The 23919-nt window shown below is 46.6% G+C and overlaps 1 protein-coding gene across 1 annotated transcript; it reads right to left on the bottom strand.

The window, feature by feature from the left end:
* Positions 1 to 6500: 6500 nt before the first annotated feature.
* On the bottom strand, positions 6501 to 23644 carry C18H16orf78 (chromosome 18 C16orf78 homolog). The gene is made up of 5 exons (XM_059045978.1): positions 23495 to 23644; positions 19615 to 19728; positions 18949 to 19084; positions 9038 to 9281; positions 6501 to 6648 (listed from the first exon to the last, which is right to left on the bottom strand). Exons 1-5 carry the CDS (start codon positions 23642 to 23644, stop codon positions 6501 to 6503), a joined length of 792 nt encoding a protein of 263 aa, XP_058901961.1.
* Positions 23645 to 23919: the final 275 nt, after the last annotated feature.

The raw sequence follows: 23919 nt of genomic DNA, 5'->3' as shown, positions 1-23919 counted from the left end.
TCTATTGAACATTTTTTTGCCTATGCCAAAATTTTTCAATTTTCTATTGAAATTTTTTTTGCCTAAGATCATGGAGATTGTCTTCTTTTCTTCTAAAAGCTTTCACAGTCTGCACCCATCTGGAACTGATTTTTGCATCTGGTGGGAGGCAGAGGATCAATATTTTTTTCCATATGGATATCTAATGGACCAGCCTGATTTATGGAAAAGATCATCTTTTCCCCACTGCACTGCTGTGTCACCTTTGTCATAAACCAGGGGATGGTACCCGTGTGAATCTGTTCCTGGTATATATGTCTGTTTCTTTCAGAAAATGCAATGTAATGGTACCATGCACGAGGTCATTTCAGAGTTTATAAACTCCTAGAGTACAGTGTGCAGCAGGTGGGCCTGGCCGACAAGCATCTCCCTCTCTTCATTATCTTGAGGCTCCCCATGGGCTCACTTGCCCACAAAGTCAGGAAGTTGACTTGGATGCTCTCGTTCCTGTGAGGTCCCTGGATCCCCAGAGAGAACCCATGTGGCCCCAGCAGCTGGGGTGGGTGGGGCAAAGTCTCTTCCCAGCATTCATTTTCCCTCCCTTTTCCCAACTGTGCTGGGCCACAGGGAAGCCTGCACCTGGCTCTGCAGGAGCATCTGGGGTCTGAGAGGTGGGGTTCTCACAGCAATTTGCCGCTGGAGGGTCTGGGAGCCCCAAGCAGTCCCTTGAGGATGTGGCATTCAGCACAGCAGGGGCTGGGCCTGACCTCCTGCTAAGATTACTTCACTTTGTGTAGAGGGTTGCGTGTTGATAAGCAAGTCCAGCAACCAGGGTCTGGGGACACGGGGGCAATCTCTTGGAGGCCCTGGCTCTCTGAGTGTCCCAGCAGAGTGACAGCTCTGCTTGTGGGGCCACCAGCCTAGGACCCAAACTCTGGATCGTCCACTGGACAGTGTGGGCAGCAGGGCGTGGTGGGAGGGCCAGGTCAGGGAGGGGGTCAGGAGCGTGGGTTCCAGAGCCAACTCTGGCATGAGCTCAAGAGCCTCCTGGGAAACTCTCTGTCCCTCTCTGGGCCTCCAACTCCTCGTTTTTGGTCTCTCTGTGTCATGGGTTGCATTGTGTCCCCCAAAGGATACGTTGAAGTCCTAACCCCCTGGAACCTGGGAATGGGACCTCGTTTGGAAATAGGGGCTTTGCAGATATAATCAGGCTAAGATGAGGTTGTAGCATGGGCCCTAATTTAATCTGATTGGTGTCCTTACAGGAAGAACAGAGACACACAGAGAAGACAAGCATGTGAAGATGAGGGCAGAGATTGGAGTGATGCTTCCACGTGCCCAGGAACACCTGAGACACCAGAAGCTGGACGAGGACGGGGAAGGATCCTCCTCTAGAGGCATCAGAAGGAACATGGCCCTACCAACACCTCGATTTGGGACTTCTGCCCTCGAAAACTGTGAGAAAACCAAGGTCTGTTGTTCTCAGCCAGTCAGTATGTGGTACTTTTTGCAGCAGCCCTAGGAAATAAATACAGCCTGCGTCTGGGCTTGGCCCTCCCATCTGTACTTCATCACATCACTGTCCTTGTGATTACCTGTCAGTAGTGGCCCATCGCGACCACTGGAGCAGCATCACGGATGCTGACCGCGTCTCCCACCCAACCAGCCCCAGCTGAATCCCTGGCTCCTGCCTCCCTCCCCCCGGCACCCCACCAGCTCATTTTAGGCACACCCAACAGTCATTCTGGCCAAAGGATGACTCAAGTGTTATCCTTGACTCCTCTCCCTCATGCCTGCCTCCAATTCAGTGACAAATTCTATCAACTCTACCTCTAAAGTGTATTCTCAGTTCTTTGCTTCCACCATGATCATACTATTTTAAGCCTCCAACTGCTCTTTCTTGAACTACATGACAGCCTCTTGTGCTGAGTTGATTGCAAAAATGGCCACAATCCTTTATTCCCCCTTACATCCGGGCCCTTGGCAATTGACTTTGCAGTGCCTTCCTTCTATAGGCAGTCTACTTCTCCACCCTAGACTCTGAGCTGACCTTGGGACTTGCTTCGGACATTGAGTACTACATGCAGTCATCGTGTACCGGTTTTGAACCTAGGTCTCAGGAGACCTTGTGCACTTCCTGGATTGCTGCCACCACTGTGAGCACCAGCCAAGGCTAGCCGGTTAGAGGATGACATGCATGGAGCATAGATTAGACATCTCGGTCAAGACTGTTGTAGACCAGCAAGCCCTCAGTGAAGTCACTAGCTAACCTACCAACACATGAGCCCAGACTAGATTGGCTAAGCCTGGCCTGGATCAGAATGGTTTGATTGACCAGAGGTCTCATGAGGAATTATGTTCTTTAAACTATGTTTTGGAGTAATTTGTTACACAGCCATAGCTAACTGATACACCTCCTTAACTAGTCACCAGGCTGTCCCTTCCCCTCTCACAATATTTTCTCTTCTCAGAAGCCAGAGTGATCTCTCCTCTATTTATCACCCTCCAATGGTTTCCTGTTGCAACTGAATGACTCCAGACTCTGGACCATAGTCTTCAAGACCTGACTGATTGCCTGCCTCTTCAGTCTGCTTCAGCCACAGTGACCATCCTCTCAGTCCCATGAATGTGCCTTTGTTCCTGCTGTGCCCTCTGCTGGAGCAGACCCTCCTATATCTGCACTTGGCTGCCTCCTCCTCAGCCACATATTAACTCAAATATTTCTTCAGGGAGGCCTGCCCTGACCACTGTAGCTAAAGACATCATCCCCAACCTCTGCCCAGTCCTTTCCTTTCATTGAATCCTGGTTTTATTTTCTCATCAGTTGCTGAATATATTGGTGTTGAGGAGCATAGTAACTCCTTTAACTAGAATATAAGCTCCAGGAAAGCAGCAATCGTGTTTTTCTGTTTACTGCTCTACCCCCAGTATTTATAACAGTTCCTGGCATATAGTAAGTGCTCAATAAAGATTTGTTAAATGAATGAATAACAAGCCCAAGGGAAAAAAAAAAACAACAACCCTTGGGCATAGCTTACAAATCCTTTGCAAACATATGATTTTCTGCCACTGTTCTCGTCAATTCTCCACCCCATGCAGATGGAACTACTTGCAGGTTCCCCATCATACTGCCCCGGCCTCTAAGCTTTTGCACACACTGTTCCTTTGGTCTGCTGTTCCTTCCCGTACAAAAACGCTGGGGACTGTTTATTCTCAAAAGTTTTACATCAGAAGTTTTGCCCTTCAAGAAGCTTTTCTCAAAAATGTTAGGGTTAGCAGATGCAAACTATTATATATAGAGTGTATAAACAAGTTCCCACTTTATAGCACAGGGAACTATATTCAATATCCTGTGATAAACCATAATGGAGACGAATATAAAAAAGAAAGTATATATATGTACACATATATATATCACTTTGCTGAATCATTTTGCTGTACAGCAGAAATTAACATAACATTGTGAATCAACTATACTTCAATTTAAAAAGAAAAGAAGCTTTTCTGTCTCCCCACTCCCAGCCCACGGTGCGGTCCTCCTCCCCCAGGTCTCCCAGGCACTCCACATGCTCTCTGCACTTCACTGATTTACTGGTTACTCCTCTGTCTTCAGGACCATATGGCCCAGGCCAGCAGGACCAGGCCTTCTTAACTACTGAGTCCCTGGCCCAACCATAGGGCCTGGTGGGGCTCAGTAAATATGTGATATGATCAGAAGCAGATAAGCTAGGTGAGCTGAAGGTCTGCTCTTTCCCCAGTTCAGACTTGTGAGGGTCAGAGAGAACGTGGGCCGTGATGGATTTAAGGAGCTGGGTGGTGCAGTGGGGATAATTGCTGGAGTGTTAGAATCACAAACGTCCTGCTCTGCATCACCTGACCACTCCACCTGGCGAAGAGAGCTCCAGATTAGAGGTTGGAAAGGTGGCACCTCTCCTGGCTCCTCTGTGACATCAGAAGGGCTGGGCTTCCCTCTCCCTGAGCACCTCCCTGCATCTTGGTCTCCTAGTGAGTTGTGGAGAAAAAGCTGATGTAGGGCTTCCCTGGTGGCACAGTGGTTGAGAGTCCGCCTGCCGATGCAGGGGATGAGGGTTCGTGCCTTGGTCCGGGAGGATCCCACATGCCGCGGAGCGGCTGGGCCCATGAACCATGGCCGTTGAGCCTGCGCGTCCGGAGCCTGTGCTCCGCAACGGGAGAGGCCACAACAGTGAAAGGCCCGCGTACTGCAGAAAAAAAAAAAAAAAAAAAAAAAAAAAAAAGCTGATGTAAAACTCCAGCCCTGCAGAAAAGGACCCAGCGGTCTCGGTGAACCATAAGGGGAATACAGAAAGCCTGCCATACAATATAATTGGTGGGGGGAGAGAAAACGAATGAATGAATGGAATTTATAGTCACCTTAGAGTCAATCCTTCTTACCAGAAAGAACTCAGTCTTTGGCACTTTATTAGAAAACTGGGCTAGATCCAGCCTTCATCAATGCACTTTAAGAGGGATGTGGAAAGGACACTGGAGAAATAAGCAAATGGAATTATATGACAGAAACCTGAAAAAACAAGTATGAAGTTGGAAAGGCTAAAATGGTCATTGTCATATCACACAGCTGCTCTTAGTGATGTATCTGACGTTTAACCTCCCAGGGGCATTTCATCGGTGCCTTTTTTCCTCAGTACACATCCTCCCTGAATATGAATATTTATTAGACAAAGGAGACTGACTTCTCCTCCCTTTCCACTGTGGCTCAAAGGAGAGAAAATGGGCTCAAACTGCAGCAAGAGAGAGGCAGATTAGATAGGCAAAAGGACTTCCTGGAGGTGAGAACACTCAGTGCAGGAAAGAGGTTGGCAGTGACTCATGCAGACCGCTGAGTCGGTGGAACGAAGTGAATGCCTCTGAAGATGGTTTGAGGTTTTGATTTTGAATGCGCCAATACCGACAAAGTGCCTGACACTTGGTGATGCTCAGGAAATACCTTTCTTTCCCCTTTTTGAAGAGCTGCTTCTCCCCAAGAACAGGTATTTCCTGGAGAGAGGGACTGTCACCTAGTCGTCCACAGCTGGTTTCTTGAGATTCTAGTCGTGGGCTCGGTCTAAACATCGCCGGGGTGCCGTGCTCCGGGCACACGTCCCTGAGCTGCCCTCAACCCTAAGGGGCTCTGCCTTCCCTTAGTGGTGACTTGAGTGGGTGCATGGGGGGATTTGGAAACCTCCACACTTTGACTCCCAAGGGCAATGACTCTCAGCGGAGAGAGCCAGTCACCTCAGAGGGGTCACTTTGGAGCCTCGAGATGGGGCATGGAGATTTAAAAAGCATATGCGGTGGGAGGCAGTGGAATCCCTGCCCTTTTCGTATATGGAGGCAGAAAGTAAAACCTGGTTAGCGGGGCCCAGCTGGACCAGCGGCTACACCTCATCCCCTGGGGGTGTTCACTAGCCCTTGAGGGCTCAGGGACCATTTAATTTTCGGACTTACCACGAAGGGCACGGGTTTGGAATCAGCAGCTTTTCAACAGGGCTTGACTCAACATCGATAGGCCCAGTTTTAAGGACTCCTCCCGGGGAAGCCGGGGCTGGGAAATCTGCTCCTCGTCCACCCCAGGAACTAGGGAAACAGCTCACATGTTTATCGAGCTCTTGTGTGTCAATGTCTGTGCTTCATGCTTCACATGGAAGCTCTCGTTTCCTCTTCTCAGCATCCCTGCTCAGCAGGTTCCATCATCAGCCCCATTTTACAGATGAGGAAACAAAGGCACAGAGAAGGAAGGTAACTTGCCCAAAGTCACACAGCTAGTAAGTGGGGCAGTTGGGATTTGAACTTACCTGAAGTGCTTACAGGGACCTCCATTGGCGGTTGCCGTGTGAGAGGAAGGCAGCATCTCCGAACCGTCGGGCAGGATTTGCCAGAGGCTCCATCAGGCAAGAACGGGAGACCAAGGTGAAAAGACTCTTCCCATCCCAGCCCTGCCGCTTCTCGCCCGTGTGACTCTGAGCCAGTTCCTTGCCCTCTGTGACTTCTCTGAGTAAAATCCTTGTTTACCTGCGTTGACGGAGTCCTCCCCCTCCTGTTCTCCCAATCAGCTCCCCACCCTACACACAAGAGGGCCAGCTCCCTGCAGAGCCGTGCCCGCCACAGGAGGTATTGGGGATGGTTGGGCAAGACCTGGGGTGTATGTGTCCCCAGCAGCCCCTCAGTACTTTGTCCCTCCTGAAATCCCTCTGGAGACTCTGGGCTCCCATTTCTCACTTCTCCTAAGACTTCCTTTCTAAGAAGGCTTTTCCAAGGAGTGTCCTTTGGGGGGTGGGGAGGAAACCTATAGTTTCTCCTGCGTTGGTTCTGACTTGGATGACGAGGACAAAACACTACATCAGTGCAATGATCCAAGCAGTCTAGCCTTGTTTCCTGATCGCTACTGTCGAAAGGGGACGCCCCAGGTCTGAAGAGCCGGGTATGGTGTGCCAGAGGGTGGCATCTGGTGGCCGAGGGTCCAACAGCAGAGGGGGCTTGAGGTGGCCGGGGAGAGGAGCTATTTAGAGGGCTACACTGATGTTTCGGTTGAACACCTTTTTAGCATCTATCTCTTCTTCGACCACGTGGGGGTGGATGTCCACGTTCATTCCTGCATCCTTGCACAGCTTGAGCAAAGTTCGAATGTTGTCCTTGGACAACCTCAGGTATCTGTGCGAGATAAGGCCAAAGAGGTCAGTTGAGGGTGGAGTCACTGCAGGTGCAAACTTCATTGAAAAGAGCTTAGAGTTAAACAGTGTCAGTGTAAGGGTCTGGCCCTCCAGACATTTCTGGAGCTGACAGAGGTCTCATAAAAGACTGGGACACCCCGCAGACTTGGTGGGTGTTTTTATTGGTATAACTCTTTTGGAAATCAATTTGGCAACATATATGCCAAGCACCTCCTGCCCCACCCCCAAAAAACCAGGTTTATTAATTTTGACTCAGTAATTTCACTCAGGTCCTCAACTTATCCCAAGAAGAGAATTCAATGGAAAGAAAAGCTGCATAAACAAAAGTGTTTATTTGGGGGTTATCAACAATAGGAAAATAGGAAATTCCATCAACAGAGGAACGGTCAAGCAAAAAATGGAATATCCATTTCAAGGACTCTTCTGCTAGTGTTAAAATGTCATTAGGAAGAAGAAAATGCAATATGGCTGTGACGTTATTGCCAAAAGGGGAGAAAAAACCAGGATGCAAATTGTTAGGTGTTTTCTCTCATCACTGCCATGTGTGTATAATCTGAGTGAGGCCAAGGACTGGGGGAAATCCAGGACAGTGGAAATAAAGGCTGAGAAAATTGTAGGAATAGAGGTGAGTATTTTTAATAGTATTCAAACAATTACAATTTTCAATTAAAAACTTAAAACACTGATTTAAAATATTAGCTAAAGCCCCACCATTCTGACTTGTACTGAAGAATAGGACCAATGCCATCTATGTGATTTAGACAGTATCTCTGCCATGATATCCCTTATTCCACCATCAATTTTGACCTTGCTCCCAGCTTTAGTATAAGGAGGGAGGCCCCTGATTCAGGCTGCATTCTGGTTGGTTAATTTGCTACGGATGGTGGGGGAAGAGCTGCATATTGATAGAACCTGGCTTTTCTACCCATTGGGAATGGTCTCCTTACTCTTTCCCTTTTTTCTTCTTTCTTTTTTTTGGGGGGCCATACCTGTGGCCCGCAGGATCTTAGTTCCCCAACCAGGGGTTGAACCCAGGCCCTTGGCAGTGAAAACCTGAAATCCTAACCAGTAGGCCACCAGGGAACTTCTCTTCTCTTTGAAGATCTGCCCAGAGCTTCCCTGTTCTTACAGGCAGCTCAGACGTCACTCACCAGCCCCTATACCTGTACTACCTTTCCTGGTCGGTCAGCCCCACCCTTCCCTGACCAGCGCAGCCCCAGGGGGCAATCTCACACGTATCTACCTGTGGACACTCACTAAGATTGCAAAGGACAATTTCATCCTTTTCGTGGGTGTTTTTCTAATGGCTTGTTAATTGCCATCTCTCCAAATATTCTCTCCCCCTACTCTGTCCAAGTCTCTTTTCTCCCCACCATGGAGCCCAGGTAGGCTGTCTTTGGCCAGAGGCAATTAAAACCACGTTATCGATTTGAAACCCATAGCCAAAGTCATCCAGCTGTGGAGGTGGCATGAGCTAGAAGCCGCCTCTCGTCGAGGAGACTGTCTGGCCAGCTTTCACCAGTTAGCCATGCCAGCCCTCCATCCCCCAGCCAGTCAGCCAGCAGAGCCGGACTGTGTGATGGGACCCTCGGATGCCAGGCAGCTGAGGCCGTCTGAAACCTACAGGTGAGTTCGCTGCTGTGAACTCTACAAGGCTGACTACCTTAGTCTCTTGTCCTATTTCCTCCTTTGCCAAAGTTTCTGAGTGTTGTCAGTTATATCTTTACAGTAAAGAATAACATTGGGCTGGGGAGGGATGCTTGGATTTGGGGGCAGAAAACCAAGCTGTTTGGTGTTGCTGAAAACCAGTGGGTCTTGATAAGTATGACAAAGAACAAGCAAGAAGTGAGACCCCTCGGTCAGAGCAGTAAATACCAAATGGTTTCATACTTTGTTCATGGTCCCTTTGGAGTCTAAAACCCCAAACATACAGCAGGAAGACCTGGGAATGGCGGCTACTGTCACCAGCAATTCAACACCATAGTGTAAAGGATCTTGGGGGAGTTTCCTGTTAAAACAAGGCTACAAACAACTCATTCTGTCCTTTGTGAATAATATTCATGGTTTCTTTTGTGAAACAAATAGGAATTTTGGAAAGGTTGTGTATGTGTCCAAAGGCGTGGCATCAAAATGTCAGCACCTAAATGTCATGTCCATTCAGGAGATGATCCTCTAGTGAGTGAGGCTGTTCGGAAACCCAACAGCTTCAGCCCTGGAGCAGCCCTCTGGGACTCAAAGACAGAGCCCGGACCTGCTGCAGCCACCCTCCCTTGCTCTGGGCTCAGCCCAGGTGTATGAAGCACAGACAGTCGTGAGCAAAGCCTGGTCTTGCAGAATGCGCCCAGCTCCGCCTGCGCAGGGCTGCTCACCGGCAGCTCAGCACCTCCTCCGGTTTCAGCAACCTCGCCATCTCCATCTTGGGCTCGCTGCCTTTCTCCATGAGGATCTTCAGCTTACGCTCGTAGGAGGTGTAGGCCGTCTTGCCAACCCAATCTCGCGACTTCCGTGGGACAAAGAGAGCATCCTGTAACATGGGTTCTATGATGCTTTGTCGATGGTATGGCGTTAAGCACTGAGTGGACTCTTGGGTGATTTCATCCTTGATGTCTAAGTCTGAAATTGGACAGATGTCACCAGGGAGTTCGATCCTGGTAGGGGTGAGCAGTAGGGTGGACAGGAAGGGGATGAGGGCTGGAAGCTGCAAGGGCTTCAGACATTAGAGACATGAGGTCTTTTCAAGGCTCTGGCAGTTTCTCCTTCTTAGCATTTGTTTAATCCCTATTCATCTTTTTCTCCCTCCTTTCCCCTCATCTCCTCAACTCATTCCCTTTCTCTCCTTTCATTCATTTCCTTCTCTCAATCTTCTCTCCCTCCCCAGAGAAAATTCACCTAAAGTGAACGTTAGCCTAAAGGGGAGTTAGGGGAAGGTATCAGAGGAGATCAACTTTGAGCTGGATTTTTAAAGGACAAATAGTTTATCAGATGCAAAAGGGAAGAACAGCATACACAAAGACACACATATATGAAATGAAATAGTGAGGGTCTGATGTTACCCAAATATGGGGTTTGCGCTAAGTGAAATACCGTTGGGACTAGAGCTTGGAGACCCTAATTATTTTCTTGTTAAACATACTCCTCTGTGTCTTACACATTTTTACTTGTGCGAGTGGAATATTTTCTTTTCATTTCTATTTCTGACTGGTGTGACTAGTATAGAGAAAACACTAATGTTTAAAATTTTTTTTTCCTAGTACACCAACAGCCATACCAGATTTTATTATTTTTTGACTAGAATTTCTTGAGTTTTGTAGAAAGGCAATCATATCAGGAGAAAAATGTAAATATATCCCTCCTAATATTTATAAAAATTATGTACTCTTCTTGACATGTTGCATTGGATAGACTCTCCAAAACAATGTCAATAATGATGATAGCAGTCATGCCTCATTTTGTTCCTGATTTTAATTAAAGTGAGTCAGCATTTCATCATTTAGAATGATATTTGCCACTGTTTTTGGAATATGTTTTATAATATTTGGCAGCTTTACTCTTGGTTTACATAGAGTTTTTATTAGTAATAATTGCTTGATTCTATTTATTGCTTTTCTATCATCTACTGATCATATGGTTTTCCTTTAATTTATTGATATAATAAATTATGTTATTAGATATCTTGATATTGATTAACCTAACCATTCATAACATTACCTGCTATAATAAATCGCACCTGGTCACGGTTTATTATTCATTTCATACGTGGATATATTTGCTATATTTTCATACATTAAGTCTATTTGCTAACATTTTTTAAATCATTTGATTTTTCTTTCTTTATTTTTTTTTTGTGGTACGCGGGCCTCTCACTGTTGGGGCCTCTCCCGTTGCGGAGCACAGGCTCCGGATGCGCAGGCTCAGCGGCCATGGCTCACAGGCCCAGCCGCTCCGCGGCATGTGGGATCTTCCCGGACCGGGGCACGAACCCGTGTCCCCTGCATCGGCAGACGGACTCTCAACCACTGCACCACCAGGGAAACCCTAAAATCATTTTAAAATCATCTGTTATTGTGAGATTTCTCTGCTTTTTTGCCTAACCTTTTAAGTTTAAGGTTATGATGGCTTGTCAAATTAATGCACAAATGTCTATATTTTATATGGCCTGCAATAGTTGAAGTAACATTGGGATTATTTGCTTTTTAAATGTTAGGTAGAACTTGGTGTGAAATCATTTGTCCTGGTGCCTTTTTTTAGTGGGAAAATGTCTACCATCTTTCCATCTTTACCTCAGAAATTGCTCTATTCAACTTTTCTACTCTTTACTATGTCCATTTTGATCATTTATAGTCTGATAGGAAATTATTCATTTATGCTGGATTTTCAAATGTATTGTGTAGATGTGCATATAGTATTCTATTATAATTCATTTAATGTATTTCTTATCTTTGCTTATGCAGCCTTTCTCATATAAAATCTTGTATATTTTTGACTCTTCTTTTGACAAGGCTCATGATAAATTCATACTATTTGTCACTTGGTTTTTTAAAAAGCTAGCTTTGTATTTTTCCTGTTAACTACTTTTAATCTTGTATTTCATTAATCTTAGCTGGTATTTAATGTGTTAATTCTCTCTTTTTCATATTAATTATTTCTTGTATATCATTAAAGTAATAAAAGTGTTAATTTTTTTGTTTGTTTTATACCGACAAGAATGATTACTTTGAGTTTTTGCTGTAAATTTTCTTCTGGGCATAGATTTTGCCTTCATCCCATGGATTTTGGTATGAAACAGAGTTATTTTCAATAGTTTTTTTTCTTTGAAATAATGGTATTTTAGGAGTGTTTCTTAATTTCTGTTGAGATTATCTTTTAATTTTAATTTTATTTCTAATTATTGCTTTAAGATACTGTAGGTGGCCCTAAAATCTTTACTATTTTGAATGTTAATGTTTTCTTTTGGTGAATATGCAGAAGATTTTTAGAAATATTCTTTGGCCATATAAAAATGTGTGTTCTCTGTTAACTATAAAGTTATGGTTTGTTAATTACATTGTTAGATTCTTCTAGGCACTTACTGTAATTGTCTCTTTGATCTGTCTACTGGGTTCTGAAAGAGGTATTTTGCAGTCTCCTACTATAACTTTATTTTTGTCAGATTCTCTTTGCATTTCTAAATGTTTATCTATTTAACTACTATTTTTTGTTTTGTGTAGGTTTATTGTTATTAGTTGTTCTCTTTAACATTTTAAAATATCCCTCTTTTACCCTGTTGTTTCTTTTAGCCTTAAATCCACCTCATATGTTTGCATTTCCTGTTATCTCTTTACCTATCTTTTTTTCATTCTTTCTATATCACGTGATTTTAAGTGTGTATCTAGATTTTGATTTTTAAACCAATTATTTCCTAATTTGGTGCCTCTGCTCTCTTCTAGGGCATTTTCTATAGATGAATGGATAAATGGCTGAGAAAGTCCCTAAATATTTCTGAATTTGCAAGTATCATTCATTCACCCCGACGGTAACTTATATACAGGCTGAGGATAGGATTATGAGATTATAAGTCTTTGCTCTCAGTAGTCTATAGGTGTTCGTTTCACTTCTAGATTGATGGTAATCTGACTCTTTTTCCTTTGTAAGTAAGTTGTTCTTCCTGTAAGCTTGCAAGATTTCATAAATAAAATTCAGGAATTTTACCAGGATATGTCTGGGGGAGTCTAGACCTTCTATAATTACATAAATGGAGGGACAGTGGCCTGGAGAGAAGCTCTGACTTGCCTGAGGTCTCATAATGAGTCAGTGGCTGAACTGGAATCTTTCTGTCCAGTATGGCTCTCCAAACTGACAGCTGGCCCCTAATAGAGTGATAGGGTCAGGTGGTGTTAGCAGTCTGTTAGTGCATGGTGGAAATTGGTCCTATGTTCCAGGAGAATCCTGAGCTATGCATCTTCATTGACACAAATTGAAATCCCTTGGAGAAAGGGCCATAGCCTTTCCTGAGACATCTGATCCTCTTCTGAGTCAAGGTAGGTCTCACGTAGGAAAGAAGAGTAGTAATAGAAAAGGTAATGATAATTTTACATGTTAGCTAACATTTATTGCATAACTTATGTGCCAGGCAATGTTCTAAAGCCTTTCTAGGGAGGGGGGCAACTACAGTCTCACAACCATGTCACATCCATTGAACAAATGGGAAAGTGGAGGATTGGCAAGATTAAGTCACATGCCCAAGATGCCATAGACAGTGGTGGATCCAGGAAAATGTGAACCCAGGTTGTCAGTGCCTTTTTCTGGGAACCTGTCCTGGCTACCCTCTTGGACAAATTGTTCCATGTTCCTGAGTCCATGGCTGAACAGATAAGTTAGATTTCTGGTGAGCTATGTTTGGGCCTCCAGGGACTACTCTGTACTCATAGAGACAGAGTTGGTAACTGCCCTCCAACTCTCTGCATTAGGAATGCACCCTTGCTTGTCATGGACAGAATGCTCTGAGCATAGTGGGCAAGCAGAGAAAGCCAAATGAGTTCCATTTTCTTAGTCTAGATGCTCAGGCTTTGTCAAGGTTTACTTTGGAAATGTGTTCCCTGTGTTTTCCCAGCATCTTTTAATGGCCCTTAGCCAGTGTCACCTTTTAAAAATTCAAATCTAACTTGGTAGCTTCCTTCTTTAAATTTTTCAGTGACTTGTCATTGCACTCAATCAGGTTTGTGCTTTGGAAAAGCCAACGCGAGACTTCTGCTTTCAGCCAAGATAGGGTAACGGGGACTGGATTTATCCTTCCATCTTAAGCAGCTCTAAAGTGGGGCCTGATACATGAAACAGGCTTTTTCAGACATTGGACAACAGGTAACTCAGGGCAGTGGCCCTTGAGAAAAGGAAGAGGTGAGTCCCATGGGAGCCCCAGCTGAGAGCTGGGAGATGCTTCCAGGTTGAAGCACAGGGAGGGGAAAACCTACATAGTATCTAGCAGTTTCCCCGAGTTGGGGAGAGAGAATAGACAATTTAAATGGGCCAAGGAAGCTAGAATTCACAGGGCAGAGTAACAGGAGAAAACTGCATGGAGAGATGCAGAGATCTAAAAAAAGCTTCTCTCAGCTGAATACTAGTTATGCAGGAGAGGAAACTACACAGACAGAACTGGTAGACAAGACCACTAAAACAGCTATTATAACTGTATAGCTCTGTATGTTCAACAAAGCTTGAGCATGCTAAGGCAAGACACAGAAGGTTGAAAATGACCCAAATTGAAATTCTAGACATGAAAACTGCAATGTCTAGTATGAAAAATACATTGGGTGGGATTAATAGCAGATTAGGTATTGTAGAAGGAAAAATCAGTGAATTTGAAGACATAGAGACAGACACCATACAAAATGAAACACAAAGAGAAAAGACTGGGAAAAAACCCTACTGAGTTGCAGAACTTCAAATTTGTGTAATTGTGGTGCCTGAAGGAGAGGAGGAGAGTGGAGGAGTGAAAATATATTCGAAGAAATAATGGTCCAAAATTTTCCAAATATGATGGAAACTATAAACCAAGAATCTCAACAAACCCCAGACACAAACACAAGAAGCATGAAGCAAACGACATCAAGACACGTGACAATCAAGATGCTTGAAAACTTCCAAAGAAGTCAGAGGAAAAAGATACATTACAGGGAACGCATAAATAAAGATGATAGCCAACTTCTCACTGGTGACAATGCAAGCTAGAAGGTAGAGCACAACTTTAAAGCTTTGAAGAAAAAAGCTTGTCAGTCTAGAATTCTACACTCAGCAAAAGTACCTTTCAGAAACAAAAGTGAAATAAAGACCTTTTCAGATATATAAAAGCTGAAGGAATTTGTCACCAACAAGAATAAGAATTGTTGAAGGAAGACCTTTAGGCAGAAGGAAATGACTCCAGGCAGAGAGCTGGACCTATGTAAAGCAATGAAGAGCACTAGAAATGTTAACTATGGATAAACTTTGAAGTCTCTCTAAAAGATACTTGCTTAAAGCAAGAGTACTAACAGTGTATTGTGGGGTTTATAATAACTTATGGAGAAATAAGATGAATGGCAATAATAGCCTGAGGGTTGGGAGAGGAGAAATGGAAGTATACTCTAGTAAGTTCCTTATGTTCTACATGAGTGATACAGACTATGAGGTGAAGGTAACTTGTGACGTATTGAAGATGAATCCTGTCAACCCTAAAGCAACTACTAAGATAGCACAACAAAGAGTTATAGTTCACAAGCCAACAAAGAAGATAAAATGGAATCACAAAAACTACTCAGCCCAAAAGAAGGCAGAAAAACAGGAAGGGGAGGGCAAAGAATAGATGGAATAAATTATAAACAAATACCAACATGGTAGGTTTAAACTCAACCATATCAGTGATTACATTCAGTGTAAATGGTCTAAGTATCCCAATGCGAAGATTGAAATTGTCAGACTGGATTGAAAATAATGCAAGGCCCAATCATCTGCTGCCCCTAAGACACTCCCTTTAAATATAAAGACCCAAATAAATTAGAAAGGCCAGTTTGGTAGCCATTGAGGAGGAAAGCTATTGGAGGTTCTTAGGGTAGAACAGGATCGGGGTTAAACTAAAATAATAGTAGTTAAAGTGGAGAGGAAGTGAGAGAGATGAAAGGTATGAAGGAGGTACAATCTCCAGGACCCAGGAACGGGTCATAAAGAGTTGTGGAGGGAGACAACTTCTGACTTGGGTCACTGTGCTGGGCCGGTGCTAGCCCATGCGATGGCCCCTATGAAGGGGAGGCGTGGGGGTTTGCGGAGCCTGAGGGACGTCCAAGCTAACACTGGGAGCAGGCATGTAGATGCAACTCAGGAGAAATGGCTGTCTGTAGATTTGGATTTGGAATTCACTAGACAGTGGTTAAAGCCACTCCTTTGGTTAGAATCAGCCAGGAAACTTGTATAATGGGATGAGAAGGGCAGTACTGATCAGTGGGGAACTCAGAGGGGAAACTTAGGTCTGGGAAGGGGGAAAGAAGGGCAGGTTGGTTAGTAGCAAGTTAGAAATATATGAGGTTAATAAATTTAAGTGGAAATTATGTGTGGGTCAGAGAAGCCTTACGGAAATCAGATGAAGCAGGGGAAAGAAGCCCACCAAATGGGACTGTTTTGCACCCTTTATTCACAGAAGTGCGGTGACCCAAGACCGCAGCTTCAGCTTAGCCATATGGATCTCTTGCTGCCTTGGGTCTGGGTTGGGCTGACCTAGAGGCTGTACTGGGAGGAGGACAAGGAGTCAACATTTATGGGTGAGCCCTCAGAGGGGACCAAGAGAGGGTGGTGAAAGAGGAAAGAAAGTAGAGGAAAGTGTGCTCAGGGAATTCAAGGCAGGAGAGGCAATGGAGGAGAAGGGCGTGGCAGCAGACTGTTGCATCCTGAACGTGCCAGATGGTAATCAGTGGAGGGACAGGGGCACTTCAGCGGTTTAAAGGGAGTGAGTGGGAATTTTTGTGCAAATTAGGTGAGGCGAAACAGTCTGCTCTGAAAAGCAAAAGTATTCCCCATGGACGTTGTCACTGTTGTTTCTAGTAGCTTCGGTGTTCTGGAGCCAGGGACAGTTAATAGCATTCACTCAGAACACTCACAGTGCTTTGCAGATCCTGATTTTGTGGCCATCCCCACACTGAAAACACAGAAGAGCAGGAGTGGTTGCGATTGCACAGGCTGACTTGTCACATTCCAGTCCCAAAGGTGGTGGGGAATGTTTGATGGTCATATGTCCACCAGGTCACACAGAACCATGACGTGGAGACTGGAAAGAGCTTACTCTTCCGACAGGGAACTTGGGACACACAGGGGATCTGGTTCTTGAAAATGAAGCTAATGATTTGGGTGCTGAGTGGGGCTGAGGGAGGTTAGAAACAGACGTTCTGGTCTAGAGGACTTTTCCTTGATCTACACTTATCCCCTCTTAGACTCCTGCGTTAGCCCTTAACTGCCTCTACGCCCTTCCTAGAGGCTGCTTTGTCTTGATCTTCTCTCCCAAACCAGATCCTGCCCACTCATTTCAGGCTTCCTGACAGACTTCACAGTGAAGTCCCCTTGCTGTGCACAGGCTCAGCCCTGACTCAGTCCTGGGAGCCACACCTGGATGCCCAGGTGGTTTCTGGATGCCTCCGAACAGCTGCTGCACTTGAGGGGCCTGTGTACATGCTGACCCCCCGTGGCCATTGGTTGTATTACATTAGGAGAGGGAAAACTGCTCTCCAACAGGGTGCTTTTTTGCAGGACAGGGCTGGGCAGGTGCAGGGGGAACTGCCGAAGACCAAATAGCTGGTGAGTCAGCCTGCCCTGCTGGCATCCTTGTTCAGTGAAGTGAAACAAATGAAATCGACTTGCATGAGAGTTTCTCTTAGGGAAGGAACTGCCTTTGTTTGGGAAAATATCTTGATAGATTACATTGAGTGGGGAATGAGACAGTGAAACAAAGGAAACAAAGAGATCCCTTGATGTAAGAAGCCAATGGGAATGTGCGGGGCAAGGAAGGCAGAGGATGGAATGGAGGGGAGAGGAAAGAGAGAAGACGAGGGAGAGCTGGGCAGAACCAGGACTAGAGTGAGACAAACGAGGTAACCAGGGGACAACATTTAAGGAGGTGCTTGCTCTCAGGCTCATGAAAGTGCAGGGTTGGCACCTGAGAGAGAGCACCACCTTAAATCTTGTGACTTGGGTGCCTGGTTTCTCGGACTCTAGCCCTAGTCTTGGGGTTGAGGAACACATCTGGAGGCCACCCCTGCAGGAAATAGAGCCAGGGAAATCTCCTGGTGGCAGGGGACAAAGGGCTTTGAAGAACGAGAGGGGATCATAATCGACTTCTAATATGTTTGCTGTGGAAGTCTGTGATGTAATTATTTCCATTTGTTGCCCCAAACCTTCAGTAAAGTCTACTTATACATGAAGGCTTCATGTGAAAGGTTTGGGGAGAAGTGAAGGAAATGTGTTCTGTGTTTGGGTTGGCAGAGAGCAGGGAGAAGGAAACAGCCACTGGAAGTGTGACCTACAAATGCTCAGGGCCCCAGCAGGGCCAGGACACGGAGAGTGACGGGAAACTTGGAGAAGGTGTGGGGCTTCCCATAGGACCTAAGTCAATCTCTTTCTAGTTTTTAAAGAAACTTTTTATTTTGGAGTACTTTAAGATTTACAGAAGAGTTGCAAAGATGGTACAGAGAGTTCCTATACACCCTTCACTCAGTTTCCCCTAATGTTAACGCCTTACATAAGCAGGGAACAAGCAATTAACATGGGCACATTACAGAGCTTTTTGGGGTCTCACCAGTTTTTCCACTGAAGAGCTATTTTAGGATTCAGTCCAGGATCCTGCCTTGCATTTAGAGCCAATCATATTTAATTCTGACAGGCAAGTAACTACAGTTTGGTTACAATGACTTTTTCAATGAAAAAGAAAAAAAAGAGCTTTTCTTGGGCTCAATGAGGGCAGTTTTGTACAGGAGAACGAGCCCCTGCTTGAAGGCTCTTGACCCTCTTCCTTTGGGCTAATTGGAATCCCTTCCAGGGTACTTTTTTTTACCATACACCTCCATCCCAAGGGGCCAGGCACAATAAATGCATCTGTTTTTCCAACACAGCCCACCAGAGAACGTCAGCAAAATGTTCACTTAGAAATAACCATTGGCTAACATTTATTGAGCACCTACTCTGTATCAGGCTAAGTATGTTCCGTACCTCAACCCACAACTATACTGTGAGGCAGGTCGTGTCATGTTTCATTTTATGGTTGTGAAAACTAGACCCCAGAGTTGGAGTGGCTTGGGATTATATAACAATCTCATATACAATTGTTATCGATTGGTGGGGCTGGGATTTGAACTCAGGCAGTCTTGGCAGTGGGTATCTGGCATAACCCAAGCCCACCTCTTCTTGGGTGCAAGCATCACCTGGCAGATTTCAAGCCAGCAGGTATGGTACCTTTTGTAGCACCTTGACATTGTCACGGTATCTAAACGAATTAGATCATTGGGACATGAGGTTGATGTCACCGAAATGGCTTCAGGAACCTGGGGGACATTATACTGGCTTCCTGAGAACACCCTGGTGCCAGCTGAGCCTTGACATCCACTCGCCTCCTGTCCAGGTCACACCCCCTTGCGCTGTGATTCCCCAAACAGTCACGTGGGGCTCCTGCATACACAGAGGTTGGGTTGACATGGATGGTGCTGCCTTAAGGATGCTGTGAGCTTTTGGTCCCTCTGATAGGAGGGCAGTGCTGAGGACAGTTCTGGCATCCGGACCCAGGCGCTTCCCTTACCAGATTTCCTAGGTGCATCCTTGGGGTAGTTGCCCGGGGTCATGCTGCTGAGGCGTTTTCCCTTTGCTTCCACTCTGTAGAACTTTCCGTATAGGGCGGAGGCTTCCCCGTCCTTTTTGGAGCCTTGCCCTGAGGCCTGGGAGTGGGGCTGGAGAGACATTATAGGCTAGAGAGCAGGGATCTGGCTCCACCCCCTTCATTCCCGAAATGGGCAAGTTCAAGGGCTTGCTGAAAGGCAGGCGAGGGGGCCTAGGGAGAGTCCTGCTCTGGGTTGCTGGGACACTGGGACAGGCGTGCACCCTGGTGTCTGTTCACCAACGCCTCTCTTTTGTCCCTATAGCTCAGAGGGAGGCCCTGAGGGACCTTGGGAATCACAGCCTTCGCTGGCGGTCTCCTCCTTCCAGTGGCACTCCTGGGTGATTTAGGGGAGGGAGGTGGCACCCGGGAAGAATGAACTCTACCACAGAGGTGCGAGTCTTCCCAGGGGGGTGTGCAGAGTGTTGGGTGGGGGCTGGATGGGTGGAGGGGGCAGGTGATCCATTTGGGTGCTAGTGTGGGGCAGGGGTGGATTTTAGAGCTTTAAATGTAAGAAAAAGGAGCCGATCCCGCGCGGGGGCAGAGGGGGTGCTCCTCCTCCACGTGGAGGCAGTGGTGGGGCTGTGTCACCTGCTTAGAGGATGCCACCTGGTGGTTCTCTCCCTGCTGTTTCTGGACGTTTTTGGCTTTCTTTTCTTCCTTCACAGGCGCTGCAGAGAGCGTCACCACCTTGAGTTTGTTCTTCTGAAAGAACAGGGAGAAAAACCCTGTGGCTGGCCCGCTGGGCACAGACCAGCCCTGCACCCTGCAGAGCGGAAGGTGCCACCCAGCTTTCGCACTCACTCCGGCGCTCCCGTTCCCCCTCGCAGCCCCTCTGCCTCCTGACGCACCCGGTGTCCATATCACACCACCCCCGCGATGGCCTTCCAACCCCAGGTCTGGCTGTCCCTCTCCGCCTCAGAATCCATCACTATCACCCTCCACGTGAGGGCCCCATGCCCCAGCCTGGTAGGTATTCCTTCCGGCCCCTCAAATGGCCTCTCCAGCTGCCATTTCCCTACCACGACCCCCAGTCTTCAAGCCCGGCCAGGGTTGCTTCCTCTGCCTAGAGCCCCTCCTCTCCTTGCCCCACCCCCACCCCATCTTGTCCGCCCAGAGCTGTGATCACAATGCCTCCTGCCTTTCTATTTCCCTGGGTGCTTCCTGTCTGCCTGCTGGGAAAGGAAGGTCAGGCACATGCAAGTCCATTCAAAGCACGTGTGCTCGGCCCTGAAAGCTGCCAGGAGCACCCAGGGGAAGAGTAAGGTTCGTTAGGAAGCACCAGGGCCCATCGGGGGAGGGGCGCACAGAGGCACATCTCTAAGGGGTGGGCATGGGGCGCTGGAGCCTCGTGGGGAAACTGAATCAACTAGGTTTCCTCTTGGGGTGTGCCGTGGGGTGTCGGGGTCACGGGGTGATGGCTGAGACTGGTCTCCAGGACTGATGGCCCGGCTTGCAATCCTGCTCTGTGGCTGAGTGTCTGAGCAACCTCGGGCAAGGGACGGCTCTCTCTGAAGAGGGGGACGATAGCAGAACCTACTTCATAGGGTTATAGTGGGAAATAAGTGAATCACTGCACAGAAGTGCTAAGCCTTCCATGAATGTTAGCAACACTGTATGGGCGGAAGGAGGGTTTTGATAAGCCATCTGGATGTGTGGAAGGAAGCTGTCCAAGGTCCTGCTTAAGGACATCAAAGAACGGGGTGCTACTCAACTTCGGGGTTTTGTTTGGCTTAGTCGGGGGAAGGGGTGCAAGCTAGGGCCAGGGCTGATGCTGCAGGGTGATTAGAGAGAGACTAAGGCCAGCTGCCCCGGGGGTGGCCCACCTCCCACCTTCTCCTCTCAACCCTCAGCCTCTCCTCAAGAGTCACCTGAGTAGCTACCAGCCCCCATTTTTGGAGGAAGCTGAGTGGAATGGATGCGGTGATACCACAGACCCAAGGAAACTGCAATAGCCACGATTCGGTGGCCCCTGTGGCTGAGACTTTGAACTTCAGGGGTCTTCACGGTTGGCAAATGAATCACAAGGGGCACAGCCCTCTGGGTAGCTCCATAATTGTGCTGAAGTGGAGAAAAGCCTGGATTGCCAGGAGAAGGGAGAGGAGGCTGCAGACAGCATCCCTCCAACCGTCTTCACTAAAGGGTCCCCTGCCACCTGCCATACGAGGCCTGCCACGGAAGCATCACCCTCTCTCTCAGGAGCTTCTTTCAAAATACAAGTGCTTCTGGCAAGGGTAATGATGCTTGAAAATTTAATTGTATTTTCAAATTAAATTGTTCCCTCCCTGGGCCCAAACTTATTTACAATAAAAGCCACATATAAGGTAAAGCTGTGAAAACATTATTAGAGTATAATCTTAAGAGACAAATATCATATGATATCGCTTATATGTGGAATCTAAAAGAATGGTGCAAATGAACTTACAAAGACAAAGTAGAGTCACAGATGTAGAAAACAAACTTATGGTTACCAGGGGATATAGAGGGGGAGGGATAAATTGGAAGATTGGGATTGACATATACACGCTACTGTATATAAAATAGATAACTAATAAGAACCTGCTATATAGCACAAGGAACTCTACTTAATACTCTTTAATGGCCAATATGGGAAAAGAATCTAAAAAAAAGAGTGGATATATGTATATGTATAACTGATTCACTTTGCTGTACTCCTGAAAATAATACAACATTGTAAATCAACTATACTCCAATAAAAAATTTTTAAAAAGGAATATAATCTTAGCATGAAGAGATGGGATCAAACATATTCATCATAGAACTGAATATGATTTCTGCGAATGAGCTCTGAGAGGCCCAAAAATGGGGGGAAGGGGGAGGGTAGGTAAATCACTAACGCCTTAGAGTAAAATACGTTTGTCAGATGTGTTTACGCGTATCTGATGGAACTGGCACTCCAGATCTCTCTGACTATAATTGATAAGTAAGCACATAACCGGAACAGGAGCTCCCCTGAAAGGCAGGGGCCGCTGAACTGGGTGAAGCAGGGGAAGGGGAGGTGGTGATGGTGTGTGGGCTTGACAGCCCACGAGCTTGGAAACTGGATAAATCTTAGTTTGAGCCCTGGCTCGGCCCCTCACTAGCTCTGTGAGCTCAAGCAAATGATTCCTCTTCATCTCAGCTTCTTATCCTTCAGCTGGTGGTAAGAACGGTGTCTACCTTGTAGCCTTGCTGAGAGCAGTTGAACAGGCAACTCATTGCAGTAAGCACAGGGCCTGGCACACAGGAAACGCTTAATAAAAGTTATCATTGTTCTTAGTAATGCCATTTTCACCTATTTTTCTCTGGGAGCCAGGGGAGTCAAGATTAGGTGGCATCCTCTGCAGAGGAGACCACTTTCCAAGGACATGGCTTAGTTTTCTTTAGACGATGGGCCCAGAGGGGAACTCTGGGGGAAACTGGGGCAAAATCGGTAGTCATAGTTCATGGAGAAAGAGGAAAGGGTGGTGCTACAGAATGAATGTTTGTGTCCCCCTAAATTCTTATGCTGAAATCCTAACTCCTTATATGATGGTGTTAGGAGGTGGGGACTTCAGGAGGTTGTTATGTCATGAGGGTGGAGCCCTCATAAATGGGACTAGGGCCTTAAAAAAGAGGCCCCTGAGAGCTCTCCTGACTCTTTCTCTTTATCAGGATATAGCAAGGAGGCAGCCATCTATGAACCATGACAGGGCGTCATCAGACACCAAATCTGCTGGCACCTTGATCTGGGACTTCCCAACCTCTAGATCTGTAAGAAAGAAATTTCTGTTGTTTCTAAACCACCTGGTCTATGGTATTTGGTTGTAGCAGCCCAAATGGACTAAGACAGGCAGTCACAACTAGTTCTAATGCAGGATAGAAAGGAAGAGGTATGTTAGCAGGAGTCCCAGTGGGGATAGTGGAGGTGGAGGATGCCCTCTGACTCTGGGACCATCATGTGGATGGAAGTGCCTGGGGACAGTGGGAGAACCCATTCTGAGATCATCAAGACTCTAGAAGCTATTGCCTGTCAGAACTTCTCCAACACTGACCAAGGTGGCTTTAAGGTCCCTTCACCTCGACTAAACTAGATAGGTTTCTTCCTGACTCTAGGACCTTGACCTCCCTTTTCCTAGAACAATTCCTTTAGACAATTTACACCTGTAAATTCTTTCTCTGCCCCTTTGAGATGTAAATCTTCTCCCAGCCTCCCGCCCAGCTTTATAATCCAGGAATGTTTTTCTCCAGAGCTTGGGAGCCATCCCTTTGAAATGCAATCATCAGGAAAGATAGCATTTCCACCTCCCAGTCTCTGTGGGAGGGTAGGAGCCTAACTACATAGGGATAATTAGCCAATGAGGAAGGCCTGAACACATTGACAATCTCCCCCCATGTCCTCTGGTGCTTTTCTACTGGCTCTCCCCATCACATCATACAGTAGTAGTCTCGAATGAAGCCTTCCTTGCAGGTTTTCTTTGACAGTACACACCTGGAGAGCTTGCTTCTTCTTCCCCTGCCTCCGCTCCAGCCACTCCAACACCCGCGTGAGGTCTGACATCCTCCTGTCCTCGGCCGACCTCCACACATGCTTCCTCTCTGTGGGCAGGGAATCCTTCAGGTCATCTGATTGCTCCGTCATCATGGAGCCTTGATCATGCCTTGGGCAGAAAGGTGGCACACTCTTGCTTTGTTGAACCCTCTGCCTCTGGTTGCTGGCCTGGATGACTCAGGTGGTAGGGTTTTGTCCCCTAGATGTGAACATAAATGTGAACATAAAGGGCAGCGTTAGGCCAGAGCTGGGATATTAACCTTCAAGGGTAGGAGATCCAGAGGGTGATTGTGAGGTCACTGTCAAGCTGTCCATGGGGGTCAGAGTGGAGCAAGACACTGGTTTCCCCTCATGGCCACTGTCCC

Source organism: Kogia breviceps, chromosome 18 (genome assembly GCF_026419965.1).
Source record: "Kogia breviceps isolate mKogBre1 chromosome 18, mKogBre1 haplotype 1, whole genome shotgun sequence".
NCBI lineage: Eukaryota > Metazoa > Chordata > Mammalia > Artiodactyla > Physeteridae > Kogia > Kogia breviceps.
This window is presented reverse-complemented; position numbering and strand designations above follow the sequence as displayed.